The sequence below is a fragment of the Gobius niger genome, assembly GCF_951799975.1.
Source record: "Gobius niger genome assembly, chromosome: 16".
Classification (NCBI taxonomy): Eukaryota; Metazoa; Chordata; class Actinopteri; order Gobiiformes; family Gobiidae; genus Gobius; species Gobius niger.
Window position 1 is genome coordinate 23,153,066 of NC_136867.1, and position 27,836 is coordinate 23,180,901.

The window sequence follows — 27,836 nt, forward strand, 5'->3', positions numbered from 1 at the left end:
GCGGCCAGTGGCCCTTCTGTGCTCTTCCAGAATGGACATATGGCCAGTCCGTCCCTGATTGGGATACTTGATAAAGTATCGATACTTGGTATTGCAGCACTAAGTTGCGATCCAAGTCCGATCCGATATTTTGTCCCGGCCCTAATTATTATGAGCATTTATAAATGACATTTTTCTGACATCTCACAACCATTACCAGCTGATATAAAACAGTAAAGAACTACTACCTGATCATGATTAGAAGTATCTGTCCTGAATTTTCACAAAAGGTCTCAAACTTTCCTATAATCATGTAGTAGTGCACAGTATACTCGTGATTTGCCACTAGAGGGCAATAAATAGCCAAATGTTTTGGATCCTTATCTGCCCTCAGAATTATTCTCTGAAGGTGAATATGTTGCTATTATTTATCCTGACATGTATGCATATATTTTGACCTGTATGTTTCATTGCAGCCATTTAACAACCCTTTTGCTTGTGCTCATTTATTATTCACACCTATCACATCAACCTGTCTGTGGACGACAGGTGGAAATTATCCTGGCACTAAACATCATAACATCACAGGTGGCTAATGGTGGACTATGTATTTTTTTGTATTAACTACTTAAATCAGAAAACTGTGTAGAAATCACAACAGATACAACACATGAATTAATGAGTGCATGTGTATAGTTTTAAAATTACTATTCAGTTTCTCAGATAACGTGTAAAAAATAAATAAAAAAATCGTATATTTGTAATGTGTTAAACTGGGTCATCTGCCCTACTCACTGCGCATGCGCTCTGCCGTGTCAGTCAGTGCCATAGCAACAGAGCAGACCTCCACAGCACAACATGGTGAGCGTTTGTTTTGGTCCTCTTTTTATGTTTTTAGCTAAAATATTTAACAGATCTTTAATGCAGCGATGGTTTTAACAGCACAAGTGTTACTAGCCCTAATACCGAGCCATTTTGCTGTTGCTGGCGGCTAACGTTGGCTAAGCAACTTTAATTAGCTAGCTTGCGTTGCCTAATCCAGCAGTAGATAACGTTATCCTAATGATTGTGGCCATCTGGTTTTCTAGCAACGAGCCCGTTTTGTCTCGCTATTTTATTTATTTATTTTGCCAATTTTACACACAAAAAATAGTCTGCTTCTGGATGAAATTTTGCTTATTTTTTCAGTAATGTAATAAATTGTGTAATAGAAGTACGTTGCAGTAATTATTTTGAACTCTTAACCCCCGCCTTAACCGAGCGCATTTTCTCCAGTGTGGCTTTACCCAAATCTAAACGCCTCTTGACTGGAGAGTTTACAGCCTATAAGCCAGGGTAGCGCCTCATTTGAAAGCTAAGACCTACAAAATTGATTTAAGATTTTCCCTCGTGTTGTCACTTTTCGTTGTATTTTTTAAATGTACTTTTTTGTTATTTTTTGTCACGCTTTTGTCATTTTTTTTATTACATTTTTGTCACGTTTTCATCCTCGTCTACGTCTCGTTTTTCTTGCTTTTTTGACACTTTTTTTACGCTTTTAATTCAGGGAAAGCCGAAAGGGAGAAAATGTGCTCAGTGCAGGTGGGGGTTAAGAGGTTAAAGGAATTTCTGTCACAAAAACTGAACACACTTTGCTGTTTCTAGGCAAAAGCAACAACCGTAAGAGAAGCTTTGTCCAAATGGGTGAGTGTGTATCACCATGTTACATTTGCATGATGATCTGATGTATATAATAATAATACATTTTGTCATTTGAATACAGGAGGAAAAGTCGGGGGAGAAGGCAAATGAGGCCAAAGCAGTAAAACTTTATGGCCAGGTGCCCCCTATAGAGAAGCTGGATGCCTCTCTTTCTACGCTCTCAAATTGCGAGTAAGTCCCACAGATTTAAAAATAAAAAATGAGGACACAAAAACACTTTGGTAAATTTGGTGGTGTCCATCCTTCCTGGGGCACTCTGTCGTTTGAAGTTAAAGTAATTTAGGTAGCACTTTATTTTACACTACCCTTGATACATTGTACCTGCCACATTACCGGTAAGTACAATGTAATGTGCTATGTACAATGTGTAATAACTTGTACCTACAGGTTACATAATTGAATAATGTGTATTAGTATTTTGGTGGTACATAATGTTATAAGACATAAGACCCAAACTCTAACCCTAACCTTAAACCCTAAACTTCTTATGTCTTTATACACATTATTCCATTGTATATGTACTGCATAGGTACAAGTTATTACACATTGTTATATGGCACAATACATAGTAATAAATTTAGTACAATGTATCAAGGTAGTGTAAAACAAAGTTGTTGTTTTTTTACAGTACCCTTGATACATTGTACCTAGCTAAATGTATTACAGTGTAATGGGCTTTGTAACAATGTGTAAGAAGTTGTACCTATGGGTTAGATACACAATGAAATGTATTTGTAGTTTGTAGTGGCATAATGTAATAAGACATAATTCTAACCCTAGCCCTAAGGGTCTTGTGTCCTATTACATTATGTACTTACAAAGTACTAATGCAAGTTATTCCATTGTGTACGTACTACATAGGTACAAGTTATTACAGATTGTTACACAGCACATTACATTGTACTAAATTTAGTTAGTGTTAGTTTGTTTAGGTAGTGTAAAATAAAGTGATTACCGTTTATTGTAACATGGACAATGAAATAAGCCAGAGAAGTTAATGAGATCACATGATGCTGACACATAATCTCAGGTGTGCAGAAATGTAAAAACAACAGATCTTCTGTTGATACTATCACAAAACATTGCTTTTTCAAAAGAAATCACACGAATAGCTGATGTAGTAATATGTTTTTTTTCTCCACAGGAAGTTATCACTTTCTACAAACTGCATTGAGAAAATAAGCAATCTTAATGGCCTTAGTAAGTATCATTTACTAAAAACAGTACATGTGTACCGTTCATTTTCTAGTTTATATGCCGACAATTTTTTGTGTTGCAGAAAATTTGAAGATTTTATCATTGGGTCGAAATGGTATTAAGGCACTAACTGGGCTGGTGAGTTGAATAGACTACACAGATTTCATTGTAATTTTTGTCGATGTCCCCAATAATTGATCAAATGCATATTTATCTGAGTGCAGGAGGCTGTTGGGGACACACTGGAGGAGTTGTGGATTTCTTATAACTCAATAGAGAAACTTAAGGGAGTCCAGTGTATGAAGAAACTGAAAGTCTTGTACATGTCGAACAACTTGGTCAAAGAGTGGGGTAAGCATTGAAATTGTACGGCGCAATGCGTGCAGTATCCCTATATAATTGTGACAAGGTTTCTTCTCTACTATATTATCCACACATAGACGTCTCAGTAACACCAGTACAGACTATAGCAGTAGTTGACTATTTGCAGTAGTGTAAGGAGCTTTGGATGTGTAATCTTGCCAAAAACATGTCTGTGGATGACAACTTCCATTAAATACTCTTAACCAAAACTACCGTAACTTGGTTCACTGTGGGGTCACAACTGGTAAATACTGTATGTTGAATACTGTGAACGCCAGCACATTATGTTTTAAGTGATAAATCGTAACCTACAAATTTATGAGTGTGATTTTAATATTGTTGCTGTTCTCTCTGCTTCAATCAGTTGAGTTTGTGAGATTAGCCGAATTGCCGTGTCTTGTGGACCTGGTTTTTGTTGGGAACCCTCTAGAGGAGAAGCATTCGGTCGAAGGAAACTGGATGGAGGAAGCGTCGAAAAGACTTCCCAACTTGAGGAAATTGGACGGTAACAATTGTGATATTACTGGCGGCTCGGTGGTGCAATGTTTAGAGCTCTTTCCTTTTTGTGAGATTTTCTGTGTAGAGTTTGCATGTTCAAATGGAGATTGTGTATATAAGAGTTCCTATTCGTGCCCCGATTTTCCCCACCACTAAAAACATGTACAATAGGCCAGGATGAATGAGTGTGTATGACAACAGAGTCCGGATTTGGATGAATTAGCCATTTGGGTCAAGAAATGTCCAGCTGTATAGATTCACTGGATTCTGATTATTTGTTTAATGTTTTTTGTAGGAACACCAGTGATCAAAGAAGAGGTGGATGAAGGAGAAGGCTAGAGCCGAAAGACCCAAAGTTTACCATGTTTTATAGGTTTTTATATATTTTTATCTTCCCAAACAAACCTATATGCCAGATGTCTTGCGGGAAAACCATGATAAATGATACTCTTCAAGTAAAAAGCACACTTTAAAATGCAGTACTGATTAACCTGTTAAGCTATAAAGGATATTTTTGTAATCCTTTAGTCATTTCATTCAGGTTTTGCTCATGTTTAAAGCCTTACAAAAAGCACACATTTGCAGGTTCATTGTGCAGAAGAACCTTTTTCGTAATTTGGTTTGGAAAGACGTTAAGGTGCAAGCCTGTTTCTCTGGTTATAGTTACCAAAGTAAACGTAAATTGTAGCGTCCTTTTATATTGAATTAAAAGGTACCATAATGCCTAAAATATCATCTGCACTGTGTGGTGAGATCTTCCGTTGCCAAATACTGGTTTTGTTTGGGCACATTTGTACATAGGTTTAATCTTCTATGCATTCCATGTGATCTGTGTATGTGTCGGTGAAATAAGTCTACTGTAATCTGTACTGCTTTAGGTTCTTTCCTCTCGGAGCTAAAGATTTAGAGATTAGGCCTAAAGAATGTAGCATGTTGTAATTGTATTTTGTCAATGGATTTTATTATTTTATTTTTGTTTAACTTGATTTGAAATAAATGCCTTGGGTAATGAAAAAAAAAAAAGGTTTCTGTCTTTAACCTCTTAACCCCCACCTGAACCTGAACACATTTCCTCCAGTTTGGCGCTACCCAAATCTAAAAGTGTTTAAATAGCAACAAAAACAAGGATGAAAATGTAACAGAAGAGGGACAAAAATGTGTAACGAATGCAACACAAACACCCCAAAAGCGCAACAAGATAATGACAAAAACGCAACAAAAAAGTGACAAAAAGCGATGAATCTGTTGCGAAAATGTGACGATAAGGCAACAAAAAAGCAATAAAAAGAAATGTCAAAAAAGTGACAACTAGGTGGCAACAAGATGAGGACAAAGATCAATTTAGATCAGTTTTGTGGGTCTTAGCTTTCAAATGACATGTTACACTTTTAGATTTGGGTAAAGCTGAATTGGAGAAAATGCACTCGGTTAAGGCGGGGGTTAAGAGATTGAAATACTGTATCTTGAATTGACTAATTAAAACAATAAATAAATGTAGGTAATTTCAGCATCATTTTCCGCAAAAGGCGGTACCAAATTCAGAGTCTATCTTCTGATTGGCCAACCGAAAGTGCCAGTCAGGGCCGTTGTTATGGAAACGAACCGGGATCCAGGAAGTAGATTCGTGCCGCGAAATATCAACATTACCTCCTGTAAAAAGTGATCAAACTGAGACATAAACCTGTTTTCGGGATCATGTTTGTGTCTAGTGCCTCGTATTTCCAAGTAAAACGTACTTCGGAGGGGATTTTTGGTCGTAATGCAAAGAAGTAAAGCGTCGGCGAGCGTGGAGGTGAAGCAGGTCATTTTAGCGCTGTGTAAACTGCTCTCAGCGGCTGGGCTTGACTCTGTTCCCGCACCTGAGACCTTCAGACGGGCCAAGTTTGGCGGTGGACCCGATGTGGTAAGTTGTCTTGACTCTTCGGAGGGTGACTGAGTATGTTACCGTGTGTCATGATGTTGTTCTGGGTTATATATTGCATCTCTTTTCCCCACAGGACGAACACCTATGGCAACTCTTGGCCAATATTCTGCATAAAACATGTCCCGTTTCCCTCGAAATCAGTCAACAACCAAAGAAAGGTCAGAATTTAAGCGAAATCTACAATACATACATGAAAAAAGTAGAAGTTAGACATGGTAATGAAAACTAAAGGGGAATTGGTGAAAACGCACCTGCTTAAATTGTGAGTTTTCCCAATTATCAAGCAGTATGAACCTCTTAACCCCCACCTGAACCGAGCACATTTTCTCCAGTTTGGCTTTACCCACATCTAAAAGCTGAAAAAAAAGAAAGCATCCAAATAGCGACAGAAAACGTGATGAAAACAACAAAGACAGTGACAAAAACTCGACAATAACACAACAAAAAAGTGACACAGACATGACAGAAACGCTTCAAAAATGCGGGGACAGTGTGACAAAAAAAAGTTGCAATCACTTTTGTAGGTCTTAGCTTTCAAATGAGGCATTACACTGTTGCTCTCCAGTTGAGAAGCTTTTAGGTAAAGCCGAAATGGAGATAATGCACTCGGTAAGAGGTTAAACACATTGCAAGTCTTTATCACTTTGACTTACTTGCTCTCCACCTCCGTGAATCACATTTCCCTACATTTTCTCTCAAGAGCGGAGGAAACTCGTGGCTGCGGGACTGTGGCAGACTGGCTTCTACGCAGACTGGATGTACCGGGAGCCCAGAGGTGATGAGGGTGAGGGCTGTTTCTCCAGCAGAGATCTCCTCCTGGCTCTGGCCTGGTTGATCGCGAATGGGACACTGGAGAAACTACTGTCAAAGCGAGTGGAAGAGCTGGACAAAACGCTGCTGACATCTACACCTGTGAACTTGGTATTACAAATGTACAGCATGTATTCTTCATGTATTCTATATGGCTTTTGCATTAGAGTAACTATAAAGAAGTTAGAAGATGTGGTGCACAACTGCCTAAGGGCTAAGTTGTAGCACACAGGAAAGAAAACTTGGTAACACTTTACTTTACAGCAAAGAAAGATGGATCCATGGCTTCACAGCTATTACTTGTTTTTAAGGAGAAGAGCTTTCAAGTTTCCAACGACATCCAGCTCGACACCAACTCTCTGCGGAGGATTCAGTGGCTTCTGGGATCTCTCAGACACCAGGGCCGGATTCTGCTGTCGATGCAAGAGGAGCGAGCACGACTTCTGCATAAGGTAATACAATTCCTACTTGGGTGAGACACGTAACCTCCTGTCTCTGCCTGTATGAATGTGTTATTACTAACTGAGTACAGATAACCGATACGCTACGGATTCCCTCGCTTTCTCTATGTCAAATCCTTTTTTAGGTTTTGAATATTGACCTGCCACCCAACGTCGCTACTGTGCCCTCAGATGAAGGCTCTGCGCTGATAAAGAAGGTAAGGCAATTTATTACAATACATTATTATAAGTACTGTATTTATATGATTGTACTCTGACCGTCTCTTTCTCGATTATTGCATATATAGGACTGTGGCTGTTTGCAGGAGCTTTGTGGACTTTTGGAGGCTTATCTTAACTGGAAACAAGAGGAGAGCGTTTTCTGGACTTGGATGGTGAGACACAGTGGCAAGTTGCATCCTACAACTAGTATTAGCGCTTTGGGATAAAGAAAGAAGAATAGAGAAAGGTGTACACGTTTTTATTCTTTCATCTTCAAGTTATCAACAGAAGGAAAACAGACAATTTTGATGTGAACTTTTCAACTTCAGTGCAATAGTTAAGCGTTTTAAGTGAACAAACTGGATGTATATTGAACCCTCAATGATTCACTACAGGTTTGTTGGGTCTTGGTGTCAGAAAGGCTCTGTAACTACAACACAAAGTTACCTACTTTAACCCGGGTTATTGAAAGAGTCACAATGTTTCCCCGTGAGCCGCAAATATAAGAAAAAAAAGTGCCCCTGTTGGGCGTCAAACATTGAGAGACTTTTAAAAAAATTGACACAGCCTTTTTCATGCAAATCTACCAAATGATCTGATATTAAAAACTGAAAGAAAACGGAAAATATTCCTTAAGCATCGCCCCTCTGCAACAGGGAGTTACCATTTGTTCATCTCTCTGCACTATCGCTCCAAACAAGGGCCGTGATTGAAAACAGGGATAGGAAAAGACCAGGGGGTTAAGACAAAGAAATGCTTTAGCGATCCATGTGCAAATGCTGAACAAACAATATATTTTTGTGCAACATGGTCAACCTGTCAGCTGCCCTTGATTAAGCGGCCGGTCACATTGAAAGAGCTGGAAATGAGTTCCCCGAAAAACACTGCCCCCACCAAAGCCGTTTTCGGAAGGGGTAATGTTAAACTTATTTACAGGACATTTAAAGCAGCATCGTGTGTATGTTCAGGACAGCGTTGTGGACGGCCATCTGACTGATCACGAGGCCCGCAGACCCGCACCAGCACCTGAGAGGGGTTCGGCTTGTCTCCATGGAAACCGGGGATTGGAGAAGTTGGAGGAGGTTCTTCAGAGATCGCAGGTGCACAAACGCTGATCCACTCAGCAGCTTCTCTAATCACCTTTGTTTGTCACATTATCACATAAAGTAGTTTCCAGACTTTTTTACGTCAAGTACGACCCTGGAAAGTTTACAACAGCCGTAAAAAAAGGGGAAACAGGCAGGTAGATTTATTGAAGACATGCTACCTGTGCATGTGACTGGTAATTATGTTTCTGATTATTACATTTTGGATGAGATTATGCCTTTTATAGTTAGTTGAAAGAAAGGTTGAATAAAAAGTTGAAATTCGTCTTTAAAAAAAAAAAAGGTGCCATGCAAACTTTAAGTACACTCGATTTTGTTAAAATAAGTACATTTATCCTTGATTTGAGTATGTTGAGTCCATTTTTTTTTACACCTAAATTAAGGGAATCAAATCTCATCGCTTTCAAATAATTTTTATTTACATGAATTGTTCTTTCTTAATTAAATTCTAAAAAAAAACTTGGACCCGTGGACAGATTTCTTGAAATCAGATATTCAATACAAGGACGTTTTTTCTTATGTCAACTACATTTGACTGACTTCAATATTACTTTTTGCAGTGCTGATACTCATAGTTTGATGTAAAAACACATAAATTAGTGATTTTATATTTACAAAGAAGGGGGCGGGTTTAGTGATTCCATATTCAAGTACTCTAGAAACGGACCCCATGTCAAAAGGAAATCATCCACCTTCCCTTTTAGCTCAAATATGATTTTTTTTTACATATTTATTATTAATATTCCAGTTTAAAGGAACAGGCCACCGTTTTTCCATACTGTGATATGTTCTTACCTTAGACGAGTTGATACGTACATGTCTGGTCTTTTCGCCCGTGGAAGAGCTTGGTCGCTTCTAACTTCACCCCCGTTTGGAGCCATAGGAATACATTGGAAGAGGCTAAATGCTAACAGCTTTGGTCGTTTTGCGTGACTGAGCGCACACACAATGACCAGACAGGTGCGCATCAACTCTTCTAAGCTCAGGTAAGAACATATCTCAGTATGGAAAAATGGTGGTCTATTCCTTTAAAGGTGCATTATGGAACGGTTTATGTGGGGGGAAAAAACCTCCTTATTATTTACTTTCCATCATGGTGGCTCCAGGATCAATTGTTTTTTGAGTTTCTGGTAGGTTTTCAGGTCTTGTTTTCGTCACGTTTTTGTTCCATTTTTTTTTTATTTCTGGTACCTTTTTTACGGTTTTGTTGCTTTTTCATCACATTTTTTGTGTCACTTTTTCATTGTTTTTTGTTGCTCTTTTGTTGCGTTTTTGGAGAAAGTGTGCAGGTGGGGGTTAAGAGGTTAAAGGTCCATAATACAACTTTAATAGAATCAGCCTTGTAGCAAAACAAATGTGCTAACTATTTTCAAAAGTTTAAATGATTTTACTCTAAACCAGTGACAAAGGTAGAGGGACAGTTCCACATTTTAAAGACAGAACTCTGTGAATCTTTATGGTCAGAAGAACTTCGCCTAAATCACATGCTCGCCTTGACTTTCACACCTTTTTCCAGACTGGACAAAGCAAAGACACACCAGGTCCTGAAGAACACTTCGCTGAAGGAGCCGAGGGCGGATTCGACCCTTCTCTTGAAACCCTTCTTCTCCCTGAACCCTCGCTGCCCCGCGTCCTCAGAGCCAGACTCCACAAACCGGGGACGAGCAAACCCAGCCCCGGAGCATCGCAGGAGCCGACAGCCGCCCGGGCGTCTGAGCTCCTCAGACAGAGAGAGGCCGAGCTGCTGCAGCAGAGGGACGGGCTGAGGCAGAGGAACAGGGAGCGGCTGGAGGAGATGATGGAGAGTCTGGAGGGGCTGGTGTTGATCCCTCCGTAGAGTTTTGGACTGTGATCTACTCTACGAAGTGTTATTTGAAGATACCCTGCCCTTTGCGAATTATTGGCACCCCGATAAATGTGAAAATAAAACACTAAATTGTCAATATTAATGGAGTGCCCTCGATGACAGGAGTTTGTGCTACTTTGTGGTAGTTCAATGCAACAGGAGTAAACATGAAGTAAATAGACACATGGACAAGCGATAAAAATTTATTTATACATTTATATACAAAAAACAGTGAGAAGTAACCAGCCTGGAGTGTTTTATATTTGGATGTAGTAATAAATGAAACATATTGTTATCTTTAAGCTAATATTGACATTCTTGTATTTTATTTTTGTAAAGAAAAATGGTTGTGTGGTTGAGATTTATTCACTTATTGACGTGTTATGCAGATTTCTTGCTGGCTCCTGGATTTTCTATACTAATTTCAAGCTAAAGAATCTTCAAGTTAAAGTTACAAATAATAACTTAGAAAATAGAAAGAAAATAGATCCAAACTAGTGAACTCTACTCAAATAAAGATGAATATTCTTTGCTGAAGTCAGTTTAACTCCTGGAAATGTTACTTTTCCACACTGTATTTAACTTAACAGACTGATTGTCAGTTTTATGCCGAGGAGTTGACGACCAGGAGCTTCTGCATGTACGAGTTGAGCCACTTCTGCCGCTCCATGGACGTGAGCAGTTTACTCCTCTCCCTGAAGGCGGCGTCGTCGGCCACAACGCTCCTCCTCACAGCGGGACCAGGGGACGACAGGGCGGGCCAGGAAGGCTCCACACTAGTGACAGAGAAGGCACGTTTCTTTATGAAATAGGTTAAAGGTAAAGCAAAAAAAAGTAAAGTCCTTGCTCTTAGAAACCGCACTGGAAAAGGCAAAATCGACAAATGTTCAGGTTCACTTGTGACTTAAAGTTCTGCAGGGTTTAAGTTTGGGCATTTAAAAGCATTTAAAGTCCTGGAATTAAATGGCAATAAAACCTATTCTGATTCTGAACTATTCACTAAGTGTGAAACATACTTAGTTATTACTTAACTACAATAGTGATTAAGGTTAAGTATGCAGTCATTTAAAGGAACAGGCCACCGTTTTGCTGAGATATGTAATTACCTGAGCTTAGACGAGTTGATGCGTATCTGTCTGATCTTTGTGCGTGCGCTCAGTCACGCAAAACGACCACAGATGTTGTTAGCATTTGGCCTCTCTCAATGTATTCCTATTGCTCCAAACGGGGGTGAAGTTAGAAGCTCTTCCACTGGCACAAAGACCAGACAGCACCAACTCGTCTAAGCTCAGGTAAAAACATATCTCAGTATGGAAAAACAGTGGCCTGTTCCTTTAAAAGCGTCAAGTTCAAACTGGCATTAAATCTAAATTTCTTGAAATATAATTTTTCCTCAGAGAAAGATCCCCCAACAATGACATTGCTCAACTATTTTACAGGTCAAATATATAACTTCACCTCTATTGTATTAAAGTAAAAAAAAAGAGGCTTAAAGTAAAAAAAAGAAAACAAAAAAGCCTTCATCACAGCTTTCTATTAATGGATTTTCATTATTTTATATATATTCAATTAAAGCAAAAAAAAATATCAATTACATTTTTAGAATTCGCAGCGGGCCAACTAAAAGTGGGCCGCGGGCCGCAGTTGACCCGCGGGCCGTCGTTTGGACACCCCTGCACTAAATGAACCTCTTTGTGCCTGTGCAGTTACCTCTCTCTTCTCCCCGGCTTCAGAAGCTTCAGTCCCGCCTTTCTGCCGTTTCCCAGACCGGGCAACGACGCCATCCAATCGGAGAGCGCGGCGGAGGGTAAGGCGGCGTCCCATTCACCCCGTGCGAGTGCCTCCGAGCTGTCACTTCGGCTTTGAGAGAGTAAAAATCAAAATAAATCTTAAAAATCTAAACAGAGAAAGTTTTAGTAAAGATATCTTACATGAGGATGATTCTTGGCTGCGGCAGAGCATTCGTCACCAACGTTACACCCATTAAACAAATGAAGGCAAAGGGTCGAGATGTAGTGGTCAGCTCCAGCATTCTGACAAAATATATAGGATTAAGTACAAAATGGCTTATTAGAAAACTTAAAATAACGTACAGTAAGTGAAGGTGAATGAACAGATAAGTCTTACTCAGTATCTTTATAAAAATAGCTTATAAATCTTAACTAAAGTTGTCGATGTAGTTCCCTCTTCAGTTTCTGCGTTGGACTGGTTTCGAGTTCACCTTATATACGTTTTTGCCCCCCTCGCTCCCACGCAAATACATTATTATTATGCACACCCCTCGCCCAGATCAAATGCGTGTCGAACTCTGGAAGTGCTGGAGCTTGTTAGTGTCCGTTTTCAGAAGCACTATACGCTGACATCATTCGTTATAATGCTGAGCCGTGTGGTCATTCAGAGCTTGCGGCGCCTAAAAAACATGAATGAGTATTGTAAGATGGAGTCTGAAACGCTGAATGAATAAAACAAGGAATTCATGAAGGCAAGGTGTGTCTCTGTGTGGAGTTAAAACAGTAAAACGTGCCTGACTTTTGTCTTTTATAGAGTCCTTCCTTACCCCCATTGTAGATTATGAAGAGGCAGGAAAACTTACAGAAATGAGGAGCACTTGAAAACTCCTGCATTTGACCCATCAGAGCCGTGCAGCATCTGAGGAGCCATTATGATCTTGAGCCAGATTCTTGGTCAAGATTATCTCAATTAATTGACATCAAGAACCACCTAATAAAATACTTAAAATACCTCCAGGACGCATTATTTTTTCCCCAGGGTGGGAAAGGCCAGTCACTCCCCGGTTGGCCAGTCTCCGACATTAGCAGCCAATGATAACTATGACATCACCTCCACAAGACAACACAAGCTTAAAGGGACTAGATACAAGTTGGTCATTTTATACTCACTACTGCCACCTAAGGTCTTACACGTAACTGCAGGTTCTATATTAAGCTCGTGCATGACGGCACTTTGGACTCGAATGAACAACTTTTTGAGTGTCACTGCAGGCTTCTAGCAGCAGTTGTGGTGAACAGGTCTGGGATCATTCTACACATTAGGACATTGCTGGATCAAGTAGGGGGAGGAAAATACTTAATTTTAACATTTTTAAACTCTGTATAGTCCCTTTAAAAGACTTAATTTATTTGAGCTGAAACAACACTTTAATGCTGTCAATGATCAACACATCAAATCATGGTCTCTAAAGATATAAGATTTTTTTCTGTGCCTTTTTATTTTCAATACCAGTAGCATCTAAACCAGAGGTTCCGCTAGACTTTTTTTTTGTCGGCCACTTTGGCTGGCTGGGTCGTAAAATGTCGGCCATTCATAAGAATTACCGGCCATTAAAAAATATATACATAATGAACGTGGCTTATTATCAATAGCAATCTACATTTAGACAGAGCGCTACACGAGTGCTTTAGTGGGTCCAAGAGTTCTTAACACACTTTTATAAAAGTAAATGTACCTGTAGTTCACTGTTTTCTTGGAAAATGTAACGAAGCATGAAGAGAAAATCCTTTCATTTCCAGCGTGACAATGGCGTAAATTGGCTTTTTGATAAAAACATTGAACCTTTCTTTAATATTTGGGGCTGTCTCAAAAACACTTAGTTATGTTAGTCACTGACCCAGGTGACATGTTGTATTCAATATATTTTTCTATATTCTCTCCATATTCTATCCAATTTGGCCGATGGAAATTTTTTATTACCGGCCATATACTTTGCAAACCGGCCAAAAGCCTAACGGGAACCCTGATCTACACCCATATCCAGGGACCCATATCCAGATGACCTACCTGGTGGTTTTGAGATTAAAGGGACTAGATGCAAGTGGGTCATTTTTATACTCACTACTGCCTCTTCAGGTGTTACATAATTTTAACATTTTTGAACTCTGTATAGTCCCTTTAAATCAGTTTGAGGAACACTGTTGTTTTTGTTGATTTTAGGTTTTAGTCTGGAGGAATACATGGCTTTCTTGCCGCTGTGCTATTGTACTGAGCAGTTTTCTTCCAGATGTTCCTGATTTCCCACGAACGAAAATACACAGTCAAGTTTTGTGCAAATACCCTATACAGCTTGGTTCTGTTGATCAAGTCCCCGGCTCTGATTTGGTGAAGGTTAACCAGGCACTGCACCACGTTCTCCCTCTGCTCCTGCCGGGAAGGTATAACCTCGTTCTCAAGGTCATGCCTTCACCTCAGCAGCGAGTAGAATCCATCCATTACCATTATAATAGCACACTTTCTAATCCAGCTGCTGCTTTTGCCTTTGGCCTAAAATAAGAGGTCACGAAAACGGTGATGTCATTTCGTTGTCGTCAAACAAAGGCGTTTTTTTTATACCTGAATGTGTGTATTTTTAAAGACTATCCCTGAATAAGAATAGCCAGGACGAGGGTAGAAGGTTTTTTTGACCCAACGGAAGCAGGTATCCATTTGAGAAGCTCATTATGGACACTGTCGGATATAATGACCCTCAGACAGGAAGCAGCTGGACCTAACAATGGCTTCACTCACCCTCCCTACAGAATAACAAGTGCGACTTATACATTTCATAGAATTGGAAAGAAAATGTCATCCACTCAAAGGCGAACAGCGTGTTTTATTGAGAAAAAAACCGATAGAAAACAACGGAAAGTGTCTGGTGGCATTTATTTACAAAACGAAATAAGGATTAGATACAAAAATGTTGAACGAAATACTGATATATCGGAGCTTTAGGAAAAAGCCGTGGTGCAAAACATTTTTTTGGCACAAAAACCTTAAGGCGATGTTTTAAAACAAAAGTATAAAAGTGCACACGTTAGATAAAAACATGCTTCATTAATGAGTCCATTGGAGTTCCCGACCCCAAGGTGAAATCAATGGATTTATAAATAGTATGTGGCATTCAACCTTCACATCTGTTTTTGCACGTCTCCAGGCGCCACAACTATTATTTTACGCATGGGACAAAGATCAGTAATAAGACTTATTTCGGTGAAGCCATATCGGTGAGTTGCTTTACCGATATTATACTGGTGAAGCTGTTTAAAAGGGGAGTGTTTTCTTTTTGGTTATAATCTCATCTTAATCACTGTTTTACACTTTGTTGGTCTGAAACGGCTGAAACAAGTTATCCAGCAGTTGATTTACAAGTGATCTCACCATAAGCCCCTCCCCCTCTCCTCTTGCGCGCCTTCTCTGCGCAGCTGTTTCAATAAAAAGTTGTAGTGATGCTTTTTTTTAACTCTGTGATAAAGGATTAAGCTTAGCAAGACATGGAGAGGTGAGGACAGCATTTCCTGGGTTTGTAGAGCCTCAGGAGGAGCATTTTTGGAGCCGTCGTAAGAAAATCCACTGGGGAAGATTCAAAGATTGATGTGTGAATGTCTCAAAACACAGCTCCAGGTGTGTTTTTGGTGAGAGAAAAACAATGTAACATTGTAAAAAGAGAAAAAAAAGAAAGATTGATTTAGTTGTTTGGGACAGTGCAGGTTGATGAACATACAGGTGCTCGTCATATCATTAGAATATCATGAAAAAGTGCATTTATTTCTGTAATTAAATCTAAAGGGGTTGGATGCATGTTTGCCTTTTTATACTCACTACTGCCACCTCAGGTCATACATGTAACTGCACCTTCTATATTAAGCTCATGCATGACGGCACTCGGACCCGAAGTAACACCTTTTTGAGTGTGCAGGATTTTAGAGGCAGTTGTGGTGAACAGGTCTGAGCTCATTCTACACATTAGGACATTGCTGGAACATGTCGGGGGAGGAAATTAGATAATGTTACCATTTTTAAACTCTGTATAGTCCCTTAAACTGTGAAACTAATATTTGAACTCATTACATGCAAAGTGAGATATGTAAAGCCTTTGTTTGTCTTACAGTCCATTTCTAAAAATTCTAGTTTTCTGTCTATTACAGTTTTGTTCTTTTATTAAGACAGAAGGTTTAGTTTACCTGCTTTACTAGTTTCGATCACTTCCTGTTATAAAAGAACAAAACTGTAATAGGCTTGACCTAAGAAGACAGTATGAACCTTTTACAAAGACTTCACATTTTCAGATTTTTAATTTGGAGTTTTTACAAGCTGTGAGCCATAATGATCAAAATTTAACAAATAAAGGCTACACATATGTCACTTTGCATGTAATGAGTCTGTCATATATTAGTTTCAGAGTTTAAGCTGAATAACAGAAGTAAATGCACTTTTTCATGATATTCTATTTATATGACGAGCACCTGTACATAGGACTCGTGAAGGTAAACATGACGCCGGCTTGTAGCCATGGGCTTATTTCCATCCGTTGTCCCCTACTGGCACTCTCAAACACACTCTCACTCAACCTGACCTATTGTACATGTTTTTAGTGGTAGGAGAAACCAGAGTGCCCAGAGGAAACCTTTGCAAACTCCATGTTGAAAAGCCCCGTCCGGCCGGTGATCGAGCCCAGGACTTTTTGGCTGTAAAGCACGAGCATGAACCACTTTAGATTTGACATAATAATACCCGCCTTTGAAACACATTCAGCTGCCCATGGTGTCCAATTTGCTCAAATCAGAGATCAAAAGAACTGTAGAACTGTGAAAAATACGGTCAATTCCTTCAGAATTCAGTAAAATGATCTGGCGGGACAGTGATATATCCTGTTTTGGGACAGACTTGTGAAAAGTAAACTTGTTTTTGCTCCGTTTTCCTAGAGGCTGATGAGACTGTCCTCTTCTGTGTCCACCGCCCCGTCGTCTGTGGGCGCAGCGTCCCCCAAAGCGGGGCTCAGATCCGGGGCAGGAGCAGCCGGTGGTGGAACAGGCGGAGGTGTCAAAGGAGGAGCGACAGACGGGACAGGTGACTTTGGGACCGGAGCGGGAGGCGGAACATTCGGTACAGGCGGGGTATTTGGTGACATCGACGGAGGACTGGGCACTGGAGGGGGGACGTTCGGGGGTCTTACCGGTGGGGCATCGGGCGGTGGAATATTCGGGGGAACCAGGGGCGGATTAGCCAACGGGGGCGGGACAGTTGGCGGAACAGAGGGCGGTGGGGGATTCCGCGGTGGGGCGTTATTAGGTGGAGAGGGCACCGGTGGAGGGACAGTTGGCGGGGCAGTGGGAGGCGGGGCGGGGGGAGGGCCTTTGGGCACACTCCGAACGGGATGGGCGGCCGGTTGGTCTTTGGGATGGTAGACGAAGCAGTAGGCGCCGGGCTGACAGCTGCTCTTCACGCTCAGGGCCACCTCGCTCAGAGCCAAGGCCCGGGGAACGTCGTCGATCACCACACTCAGGATGTAGGACTCTGCAAGAACAGAAATGCATTGTGGGAAACCGTGTGAATGCGTGACTTTTTTATTACTCCTTAAGTTATTCAAAAATAGTCCAGGTTTAACTAACTAAATACTTCAGTTTTCCTCACATTTTTGCCGAAAGCCCAATTTCCGTTTTAATCTCTTAACCCCCACATGAACCAAGCACATTTTCTCCAGTTTGACTTTACCCAAATCTAAATCTTCTTGAACAAAGCATCAATATAGCAAGAAAAACGGGGATGAAAATGCAACAAAAATGTGACAAAAAATGGCAGAAGAACAAGAAGAACGTGAGGAAAATGCGACAAAACACAACCAAAAAGTGACAAAAATGGGATAAATACAAGACAAAAAAAGGGATAAAGGAGCAACAAAAGAGCGACAAAAACATGCGAGAAAAGCAAGAATTATACAACAAAAAAGTGACTAAAGAACGACAAAAACAGGTAACAAAACCACGACAAAAAAGCAACAAAAAAAAGATGAAAAGAGTTAAAAACGCAGTGTCAACGTGACAAAAAAGTTCAAATCAGTTTTGTCGGCTTTAGCTTTCAAATTTCAGACATTACACTGTTGCTCTCCAGTCGAGACTGGGTAGACTTTGGTAAAGCCCAACTGGACAAAATACTTGTTTAAGACTTGAGAGGTTATATTTCCCCATATTTCTCTGTTTGGTGGAAAGGTTACACACTTTTAAATATGGTAAATGCATTTGTTTGTGTGTTTGTGATATTAAAAATACAGTGTCTCTGCATTTAAATAGTTTTAGCCAAAAGTGTGGGGCTCCTACTTCCTGATTGGCCAATTGTCTTCAAGCAGTACTAAGTAACTCATGCCCCTAGAGGCCATAAGCGCCACTGCAGGTGTCGTAGCGTGTTATGTTTTTTACTCCTTAATTGTCCGTGAGAGTAAATAGTACGCTGACAGAAAAGACAAAGGAAGAGAGGGATATTGTACATTCACAATGGAGATATCTTTTCTCACTCGCACTTTGCTGTAAATACTGTTTAAGTGGTACTAGCGCGCAGTTAGCTTTGCCTGTTAGCATGTTAACTTCTTCTTCGTGATTCCATTAGTGTGTATTGGGGCCTCCGGGTCGAAGCAGGGAACGCTGAAATTGTGATTTTCTGGCCAGAGACACCAGGGGAGATGAAAGACCCCCCAATCATCCCATTATCACTTGTGTTATGATACTGTTTTGCCAGCACCTTCTTAGTAAAATAAAGGATGTTTTGTATCTAAATAAAGTGTGTTGGTCAGTCAGATTGTCCCACCGGAAGCACATTATGGACCTTGCTGAGCATAAAGACTTTTGGCTTGAAAAGACCAACTATTCTCAATATTATAAGACTTACAGTAGCCCATGTTGTTGGGAAAAGCAGTTTTAGTAACGATGATGCTGTGAAGTTGTTGTCATATTGGTCGCCTTAAGAGTATAGGGGATGAAACCATGTAAACTTCTCTCAGTACCTTGCTCAGATAGTTCCTGCTCGAAGCGTGAGGCGCACTGGTCGCTGAGCTCCTGGACGGTGGTCGTGGGGAGCACGCCCAGAGTTTTGGCGTTTTCTCCAGTGATCGGGCAGCACACCGTCAGAAAGTCCTAAAGACACAGACATAAGAGTTTGAAAGACACATCCCTGCAGCGTCACTAAGGAATCCTTTCTAGACAATATAGTGTATGTGAGATCTTTTTTCATACAATGGTGCACAATATGAGGAAGAAAATGGCTTTATCTGAGAGAAAAGTGCAAATGAAACCGAACATTTGCACTTTTTTTTTTTACCATGCATCTGTGTTTCGAGTTTTGTTTGCAGAAAATGTGTAAATCTCAGATGGAAAACCTGTAATTTGATGATAAATTGTGGCTTCTTAAACCAGGGTTTCCGTGGGGCATTAAAAGCATTAGAAGTCATTGAATGAATTATGCCAAAGGTACGGCCTTAAAAGCCTTTAAAAAGCATCGCTCGACTTTCAAAAACATGAAAACTCCAGCTGCAGTTCTGACTGAAATTTTACTTGCGCCCTTTTTAGTTTCTAATATCAACATTGCCCGTCATTCATACAAAATGAATAAAGCCCAGATTTGTGAGATTCATGGCATTAAGAATATAGTATTTTGGTTTTAAAATGGCATAAAAAAGCACAATATGTGAATGTGTTGTCCAAATATTGGAGATATTGTGCAGCTCTACTTTGGTCTAAGACTTACAAAGAGTTAAGACTCCTACAAATGCATCTTTAAATCTTTACCCGCACTGACGCCTGTCCCGTGCTCTCCTTGTTGAGCGTCCTGCGTCTCTCCCAGCGGTGGATGGAGTCCTGCACCTCCCGGCTGAGCTGCCGCGGCACTGACCTCTGCTGGTCGAACGTCTTGATGTGCTCCAGAGCGCCGTACGTGGTGGTCAGGTAATAAGAGCCTAAACATCCACACACAGGAGTAAATCATAAAAACGGAAGGAGGGATTCACAGACGGTTCTTGTGCAATGAAATGGAGTTGTGTTCAAACTCATTCCTAGCAGATTTCACAAGTTTCATGGTCAGTTTCCAGGGCGACTGTCGAAGTAAAGCTGATTAAACTAGTATTCAATATACTGAAGGAGGACAAAAGTAATTGGGTTCAGGTCCTTTGAGTTCACTCTTAACTAAATGAACTAAAAAGTGATTTAACATAAAGGAATTTGGGCAAAATAAGTTGTGAACTAGTTCTAAGCTCAGGTGAAATCAGCATTATATCAATTGTCAGCTCTGAATGAGGACAACTAGATCTAAAGCAGGTCTTAACCCTCACCTGAACTGAGCACATTTTCTCCAATTTGTCTTTACCCAAATCGAAAAGCTTCTTGAAAAAGGCGCCAAAATAGCGACAAAAAAAGAGACAAAAACGAGGATGAAAGCGCAACAAAGAAGCATTAAAATAGTGACAAAAAAGCCACAAAAGAGCAATAAAAAAGTGACAAAAAAAGACAAAAGAATTATGGAAAAAGTGGCAAAATGTGACAAAAACAAGGATGAAAATGCTGCATCAAAAGAGCAACAAAAATGCAACAAAAAGACATAAAAAGCTATGAAAAAAATGACAAGCTATAGAAAAAATGGCAAAAATGTGATAAAATTGCAACAAAAAAGCCACAAAAGAGCAACAAAACAGTGACAAAAAAAGAAAAAAAAACAATTATGTAAAAAGTGGCAAAAATTTAACAAAAACAAGGATGAAAACGCTACATCAAAATAGTAACAAAAAAGCAACAAAAAATGACAAAAAAGCTATGGAAAAAAATGGCAAAAATGTGACAAAATTGCAACAAAAAAGCCACAAAAGTGCAACAAAAATGTGACAAAAAAAGGCAAAAGAATTATGGAAAAAGTGGGAAAAATGTGACAAAAACGAGGATGGAAGTGCTACACAAAAACCATCAAAATAATGAAAAAAAAAAGACATAAAAAGTTATGGAAAAAGTGACATAAAAGCCACAGAAGATCAACAAAAAGTGATAAAAATGTGACCAAAGAGACCTCACAAAAAATGAAGAATAAAAGTAAAAAAATTGACAACAACACGGCAACAATGCAAGGAAAAGGATCCGTTTACATCAGGTTTGTTGGTCTGAGCTTTCAAATGAGACATTACACTGACCTGTAGCTTTCCAGTCAAGAAGCTTTTAGATTTGGGTAAGGCCGGCCAGACTGGAGAAAATGTGCTTGTCTGAGGTGTGTCTAAACAAGAAAAACCTCTAGGACATAAAGTGCATATGACAGGTTTAAAATATGACTTATTTAGTTCCACAGCAGTCAGTCATTTCCCATATGTTTGTTAAGTGAGTAATCGGGGTAAACCATGACTGAACAGGGTCTAGAACGCACTGACTTGTCGCCCGTTTGTCAGTACCTTCTCCCAGGGTCAGCGCCGGGTCCATCAGCTCCATCATGTACTCCACGTCCAGCTGCAGGTGCGACAGATTGGACCGGGCCAAGACGTACATCATCACCGGCAGGAAGTCGTCCGCACCGTGAGCCCGTCCTGTCGCACAAACACGACCGATTCAGACAGAAACTCGAACATGACTGTAAAGCTTTGTTTGTACTTAAAGGTGCGTTATGCAACTTTTATGTGAAAAAAAAGTTGAGATTTAGGTGTAACTTTTTTTTTCCCCACATAAAAAGTTGCGTAATTCTACTATAAACATGAAATACAAAGTAGATAATACAACCTACTTGGCTACAACCTACTAGGGCTGCAAAAATATCGTTTTGTGATATTATGTGATGCAACATCCGTATCGCAAGAAGGCACAATATATCGCAACATCACTAAAGGCTTCATCTGACTGAGATTGACACATTTTTTTGTAAACTCAGCCAAAATCAAACAATGGTTTGAACTGATGTGTAAATGTTCAGTTTTATTTACTAACTTAGTTCAATTGGATTCTTGTTTTGGTCCTGATGTGGTCTTTCTTTAAATCTTCTTTTGACAAAATTTGCTGAAAAACTAGTTATTTTAACTTGTGTCTTTTTAGAATGGTAATATTGCAATATTTTTTAGCAAAATTATGTATTGTTTATCTGTCATTTATTGAACGATAAGTTGATATAGTAATTATTGAAGATTCAAAAGATTTTATTGCCAAAGAATTTAAATGTATTTTTCTCTCATATCGTGACAGCCAACACTGGGGCATTAGTTTTTCACCAAGATCTTGTACTGATGATGGAAGAGTATGATCACTGTGCAATGCTTTCTCCAGCACATCCAAAAGTTTCTCAATAGGAGGAGGAGGAGGAGATCCCTCTGACCACCACACATTCACACGGGTAAGAAGAACATGCAAACTCCACACATAAAAGCCTGGGATCTTTTGGGAATCGAACTCAGGACCTGGTTGCTCTCCTTACCTGGCGAGCTGACGGCCATAGACTCGTAGATGATCTTGCAGGCCTTGAGCAGCATCTCGATCTTCCTCTGTGGCGAATACTCCAGGTGAAGGTTGCTGAGTTTGATGCTGATCTTCTCCATGGCCGACGCTTCAGGCACGGCCGTGGTCACGCCCAACGCCGTGGTGGTGCTGCCCAGTACGACGGACTGACGGAGCGAGAAAGAATGATGATACAGAACCCCTAAAGGCCTGAATTAAGTCGTGTTTTGTACCTGATTCTGGGAGAGTTTGCTGAGGCTGCCGCTGTCGTTGTGGAGTTTCTCCAGACACTGATATATCGGCTCTCTTAGTGGTTTTAAGACGCTCTTACACAGAGCAGCTTCCACAATACTCTCTGCAAAATAAACATATTAGATAATTAGCCACTATGGGAGAGTCCCATCTTTTAAAAATCTTTTAAAAATTATGAATGGATAAATCTTTTTTGCATTTGTGGCTTTAATAATATTGTGTTTGGGCATTAAAATGACATAAAAGCCACAAATTGTACTTGCTCCCACCTGTTAAGACCCTGAATAGTGACTGAATAGAAAGTTGATTTAGTCTTCTTGGTCAAACTGCGAATACTGTATCTGCCTCAACAAAACATTAAGATTTTTTTTATTTAACAACTAGTATTGCCATGTACTACATAAAAAACACAATGAAATAGATTGTAATAGAAAGTTTGGAACATGTTTTTCACTGAAAATATCCACGTTTAGTCAATACAAGGCGTTACCTGATGATTCTAAACTCTCTACAGTGATGTTTTCATAATCATATCCAGCATCAGAGCGAGAACTGTGTCATTTCATTTATATAATCATGTAATTGACCCCCTCTCTTTGTATCCAGCTGCTGCGTCCTCACCGAGCTTGTCCTGCGCGTACTGGTGCTGTGGCTCCATCAGCGCCTGCAGCTCTGTGCTCTGCAGGAGGTAGCTCTTCAGCTGAGTCATCATCTGCCTGATCTCCTGCAACAGCTCCGTCGATGAACCGTGTTTCGACATCGTCTCCAGAGTGAAGGCGCGATGCTCCTTTACCTGAAGGAGAAGAATCAGAGAAGTGATTATGTGTTTTTCACTATCAACTTTTAACTTAGTGTCAGGTCTTTGCAGGTAGTGCCTAAAATATCCCCATGTCATTTAAACCATGACAAACCAAGGACTAAAGTAGCTAGTTTGAACCTGGGCTTAAAAACGGTTCTGAACCAGGACTAAAACAGGACTTTTCAAACTATCATTTGAACAAAACATTTTTTTCCCCCCTTTTAAAGCAGAACCGTTTTTTTCCTCATTAATTGTCCGTGAGAGTAAATGCTACGCTGACAGAAAAGACAAAGGGAGAGAGGGATATTGTACATCCAATTACCTAATGGAGATCATTTGTTTCACTCAAACTTGGCTGTAAATACTGTTTCAGTGGTGCTAGCCCGCAGTTAGCTTTGCCCGTTAGCCTGTTAGCTTCTTCTACGTGTTTCCATTTGTGTGCATTGGGGCTGCCAGGTCAGAACAAGGAAAGCTGCAATTGTGGTTTTCTGGCCAGAGACACCAGGGGGAGATGAAAGACCCCCCCAATCATCCCATTAACACTTGTATTACCCCCAGAGGGACTACGAAAAGGATTATTAAGGTAAACAAGTTACTTAGTACTGCTTTAAAGTGATAGTCGTTTGCAAAGTGAGGAGAGATAGAGTGAAGTTTGAAACTGTCAAATTACCCCCCTCTTTAACCAAAAAGCCCTTCTTTATTTGCAAAATGAGGAGAGCAGGAACAGAATTTTCAAAAGTAGACGAGCAAGCTCCTCCCCCTCCCTCCTGATTGGACCTGACAAGCTGGTTCACAGGAAAAGCTCATCTCATTTATCGACGCAGTAGGATGCTAGACTCTGATTAGTTGCTGAGATCCGGGAAGGAGGGACTTAACAAAAAATAACATATATATTATTACTTAATTGACATCAAAATGCAAGATCAAGTAGTCGATTTTGCACATTTTATAAAATGTGTAAAACATTTAGACTTACACACTATCACTTTAAAACAAAATAACTGCTGACTGTAAATATATATTTATTGTTTTTAGTTGAAGTGCATCAACAAACCTTGAAGAAAAGCAAAGGCAATTGTAAAAAAAAACCTAAAAAGTCACTGTGCAGTTTGTAACAAAGATTTTTAAACACATTGTTAATAATTTTCTGATAATACAAATCGACTTGACTTAGCAACTAAATTTTTAATTAAAATAGATTTTTTGCTCAGCCCTAATTAAACGGGGTCCGAACACATTCCCAACTTTCTGTTTCTAACATTACTTTTTCTTCACAGAAGAAACTATCATCCAGTATCCTGCTAGTTCATGATCAATAAAAAGGGTTCAACACACTGCCTGATTAAAACAAGTAAGTCGCCACCCGGATTTACCCAACTATTATCTGTTGTTGTTGTTGTAGTTGATCAGGTCTAGGTTCAGCAACACTATGAGCCCAAAGGATGAGCTGAATGACCAGGTTATTCCATCAATGGGTTTCTTCTTCCCTGATGCACGAGCGTATTCCACGATGACAAAGCCAGGATTCATTGGGCTCACATTGTGTAAGAGTGGTTCAGGGGGCATGAGACATTGTTTTCACACAGGTCTTAACCTTTTCAAGAATCTTTGGGATGTGCTGGAGACGGCTTTGCACAGTGGTCACACTCTCCCATCATCCATACAAGATCTTGGTGAAGCTTAATGACACAATGCCACAGTGAATGAGTGCTGTAATCAAAGCCAAAGGAGGTCTAACATAATATTTTTACCTCAGGACTAAACCAGCGATTAAAAAGACAAACTAAGAATGGCCTCTATGTCTGTAATCCAGCGAAAAGTCCCCTGACCATAGTTTGAGAACCACTGAATTACAGACTTAAACATGTTCGCTCACCAGATTGCCGAAGTAGCTGGCCGGGTCTCGTCCCAGCTCGACCAGTCTCTGTGTGAGGCGGCGGTCGGGGCTGATGAGGCCGGTCAGGACGGTGGACAGGCGGTGCCGGGCGCGGTCCAGGATCACAGTGGTCGGGGTTCGCTTCACACCCACTTTCGGGCTGCGGTTCCCGGCGGTGCGACTGCAGAGGCAGAGAGGGACCACATCACGTTGACTCTTATGAACAGCTCTGAGGTATTTTTATGCATGATCCACTCAAGTGAGATTAGTAGAGCCTGTACTTTATCCCTCCATCACAATTTCATATCCTGTATTTCACTCATATTTTTTTTTTTCCCTTTGTCTCCAATTACCATTTGCATCTCCAAATGTCCCACGATTATTCCTCTGTTTAATGGAATTATAAACGTTATCTTTTTTAATTTCATGCAACATACTTAATTAATGCTACATCAACACCTTTATAACTTTAGGATTCAAGAATACCAACTCAGTTTTGATCATTTCAGCTAGGAATGCACTGATCCGATGCCGGAGCCGATACTGGAAAAAAATACAATATCGTGTGTCGGCTACAAATATCCAAAACTGTACCCGTTTTGGCTCTCAGCGTTTTAAAAACACAACTAAACAACTAAATCTCAGTGAAATAAAAAGGGGGACTATATTGTGAGGCGTAATGATACGAGGAGCAAAACGTCTGCGCAATATAGTGCCCCTTTTTATCTGCTTATAAAATCGACACGTTACATTTCTGTGTAAATATACTTCGCATGAAAACACTTCACGTAACTTTATTTAAATAGGGAACACGTGGAAGAGCTTGGTAGCTTCTATCGGGAGCTTTTTTGGAGCTATGTGACATGTGGGAGAGGCTGCGTATGTGCTCCGTTTGCGTGACAGAGCGCACGGACAAAGACCAGCCGGGGATATATTAACTCGGCTAAAGTGAGGTAAGAGCATATCACAGTATGTAAAAACGGTGGCCTATTCCTTTAAAGTGGCTAGATGCAAATGTTATGCTCACTACTGCCACCTCAGGTCATATGTATAACTGCACCTATATTAAGCTCGTGCATGACGGCACTTCGGACCCGAAGTGCAACTTTTTGAGTGACAGTGCAGGATTTTAGAGGCAGTTGTGAAAAGGTCTGGGCTGATTCTACACATTAAGACATTGTTGGAACATGTAGAGGAAGGAAGATACGTCATTATAACATTTTTAAACTCCGTGTAGTCCCTTTAACATCTTGTTTATAATAATTGTGCTGCTCATTAGACATTTCTCCTACACTCTCAGGTTTTCCATACAACCACATCATTTTAAGCTTCAATACCCTCCCTACCTTCCCTACGGGACAATAAAGTATACAAACAAACAAATACGCAAAATACCAATATCATTATACAACAACAAAACAACATAAATTACTGTAAAAGTTTTAATTTTAAATGATATGGCTTTGTCTACTGATATTTTTAAACTTTTGCCAAACCTTTGCTCTGGCGCCTCAGCCTCTTCCTCGGTGCTGCTCGTGGAGGCAGAGTCCGCGTCGGTTGCCAGGACGGCGCCCCCCTGTGGCGAGTACAGCGACACATCGGGCCGGCGTCCTGGAGAGGGAGGGGGCATCCTGCTCACCCCTCCTCCACCCGCCTGGTTCGGACACACAGGCGATTCGGGGGACAGCGGTTTGCGTCTCGGCGGCGGCACCGGACGAGACGGCCGCTTCACCGACGCCGAGGGGGCGCAGGTTTTGGGCTTCTCCTCCTTATCGGCTTCTCCCGAATCGTTTGCCACCGTTTCATCTTTTGCTCCCCGTTGTTGTTGGCAACCGCTCGCCTCTTCCAACGGAGCTGGCCTATTTCCTTCACTCTCCTCCGCCGCATCACCAACTCCCCCCTCGTCTTTTTCTTTTTCCCTCTGCTTTGGCGAGTGATGCGCCCTCTTCTCTCCCTGCGTCCCCTCCGCTCTGTCTCTCTTCCCCGAGGAGCGTAGGGGAGCGCGCGGCACCGGCGGACCCGCTCTGCTCTGGGGCATGGGCGGCCGCGAAGGAGCGTTCAATACACACTTTTTCTCCTCTTTCTCCCCCGATACTTTTTTGTCGGGAGCGGGAGACTGAGGCGCGAAGAGGAGCCCCATCCCGCCGGAGACACTGGGAGGTCTGGGCGGCGGGCGCTTGAATTTCAGATCCGCTTTACTGTTTTGAACTTTCACCCCGAGGCTGGCCTTCTGTGGGGCGTCTCCGTTCTGCAGGGGCGTCGCGGCGCCCGGGGACGCGCCCGCTGAGTTTGGCGGCTTGGAGGTAGATGGCTCTGGTTTGTCTTTACGGTTAATCAGGTTTTCCTCAATGATGGCAGGATTTAGATGCAGATAAGTTTCGCCGTAGCCCACGCTGCTGTCCGCTTTAGATTGAGATGTCCAGAAATCTAAAAGCAGCAAAGAAGATCATTTCAGAAACGAAACAATAAACAATAATTTTACTTTATTGTAAATGCAGGTGCGAGGCTTGCTAGCTACCCTGCCTCTAATGTCCACTAATGTCTTTCAGTCAGTCTGTTCCTTTTCCTTTCCTTTCATGAAGTGTATTTGCTTCTGCAATGAACTGATTTT

The 27,836-nt window shown here is 40.8% G+C and overlaps 5 protein-coding genes across 5 annotated transcripts in view; 3 read left to right on the top strand and 2 right to left on the bottom strand.

Moving 5' to 3' along the window:
- Nucleotides 1-787: 787 nt before the first annotated feature.
- On the top strand, nt 788-4,704 carry dnal1 (dynein, axonemal, light chain 1). Its single transcript, XM_079572976.1, has 8 exons — nt 788-840; nt 1,624-1,662; nt 1,742-1,851; nt 2,825-2,880; nt 2,960-3,015; nt 3,102-3,228; nt 3,605-3,745; nt 4,034-4,704. Exons 1-8 carry the CDS (start codon nt 838-840, stop codon nt 4,075-4,077), a joined length of 576 nt encoding a protein of 191 aa, XP_079429102.1. The 5' UTR covers nt 788-837; the 3' UTR covers nt 4,078-4,704.
- Nucleotides 4,705-5,310: 606 nt separating this feature from the next.
- Nucleotides 5,311-10,276, top strand: tedc1 (tubulin epsilon and delta complex 1). The gene is made up of 8 exons (XM_079573533.1): nt 5,311-5,641; nt 5,736-5,820; nt 6,363-6,583; nt 6,784-6,924; nt 7,059-7,130; nt 7,221-7,307; nt 8,103-8,234; nt 9,757-10,276. The coding sequence occupies exons 1-8, from the start codon at nt 5,498-5,500 to the stop codon at nt 10,075-10,077; spliced, it is 1,203 nt and encodes a 400-aa protein (XP_079429659.1). The 5' UTR covers nt 5,311-5,497; the 3' UTR covers nt 10,078-10,276.
- Nucleotides 10,277-10,655: 379 nt separating this feature from the next.
- pth2 (parathyroid hormone 2) lies at nt 10,656-12,113 on the bottom strand. The gene is made up of 3 exons (XM_079573606.1): nt 12,018-12,113; nt 11,797-11,946; nt 10,656-10,862 (listed from the first exon to the last, which is right to left on the bottom strand). Exons 1-3 carry the CDS (start codon nt 12,068-12,070, stop codon nt 10,691-10,693), a joined length of 375 nt encoding a protein of 124 aa, XP_079429732.1. The 5' UTR covers nt 12,071-12,113; the 3' UTR covers nt 10,656-10,690.
- Nucleotides 12,114-16,699: 4,586 nt separating this feature from the next.
- rin3 (Ras and Rab interactor 3) overlaps nt 16,700-27,836 on the bottom strand; it is a 31,126-nt gene continuing 19,989 nt past the window's right edge. The window contains exons 6-14 of the mRNA XM_079573389.1: nt 26,722-27,652; nt 25,226-25,406; nt 23,172-23,343; nt 22,532-22,653; nt 22,279-22,465; nt 21,272-21,403; nt 19,635-19,801; nt 18,854-18,983; nt 16,700-17,373 (exon numbers count right to left, since the gene is read on the bottom strand). Coding sequence (XP_079429515.1) covers nt 16,778-17,373; nt 18,854-18,983; nt 19,635-19,801; nt 21,272-21,403; nt 22,279-22,465; nt 22,532-22,653; nt 23,172-23,343; nt 25,226-25,406; nt 26,722-27,652 — 2,618 coding nt within the window. The 3' untranslated portion in view covers nt 16,700-16,777. The remainder of the gene's footprint in view (nt 17,374-18,853; nt 18,984-19,634; nt 19,802-21,271; nt 21,404-22,278; nt 22,466-22,531; nt 22,654-23,171; nt 23,344-25,225; nt 25,407-26,721; nt 27,653-27,836) is intronic.
- Nucleotides 27,396-27,836, top strand: part of LOC306976299 (uncharacterized protein) — a 79,532-nt gene continuing 79,091 nt past the window's right edge. The window contains exon 1 of the mRNA XM_079574219.1: nt 27,396-27,528. The gene's annotated coding sequence lies outside the window, so the exon portion shown is untranslated. The remainder of the gene's footprint in view (nt 27,529-27,836) is intronic.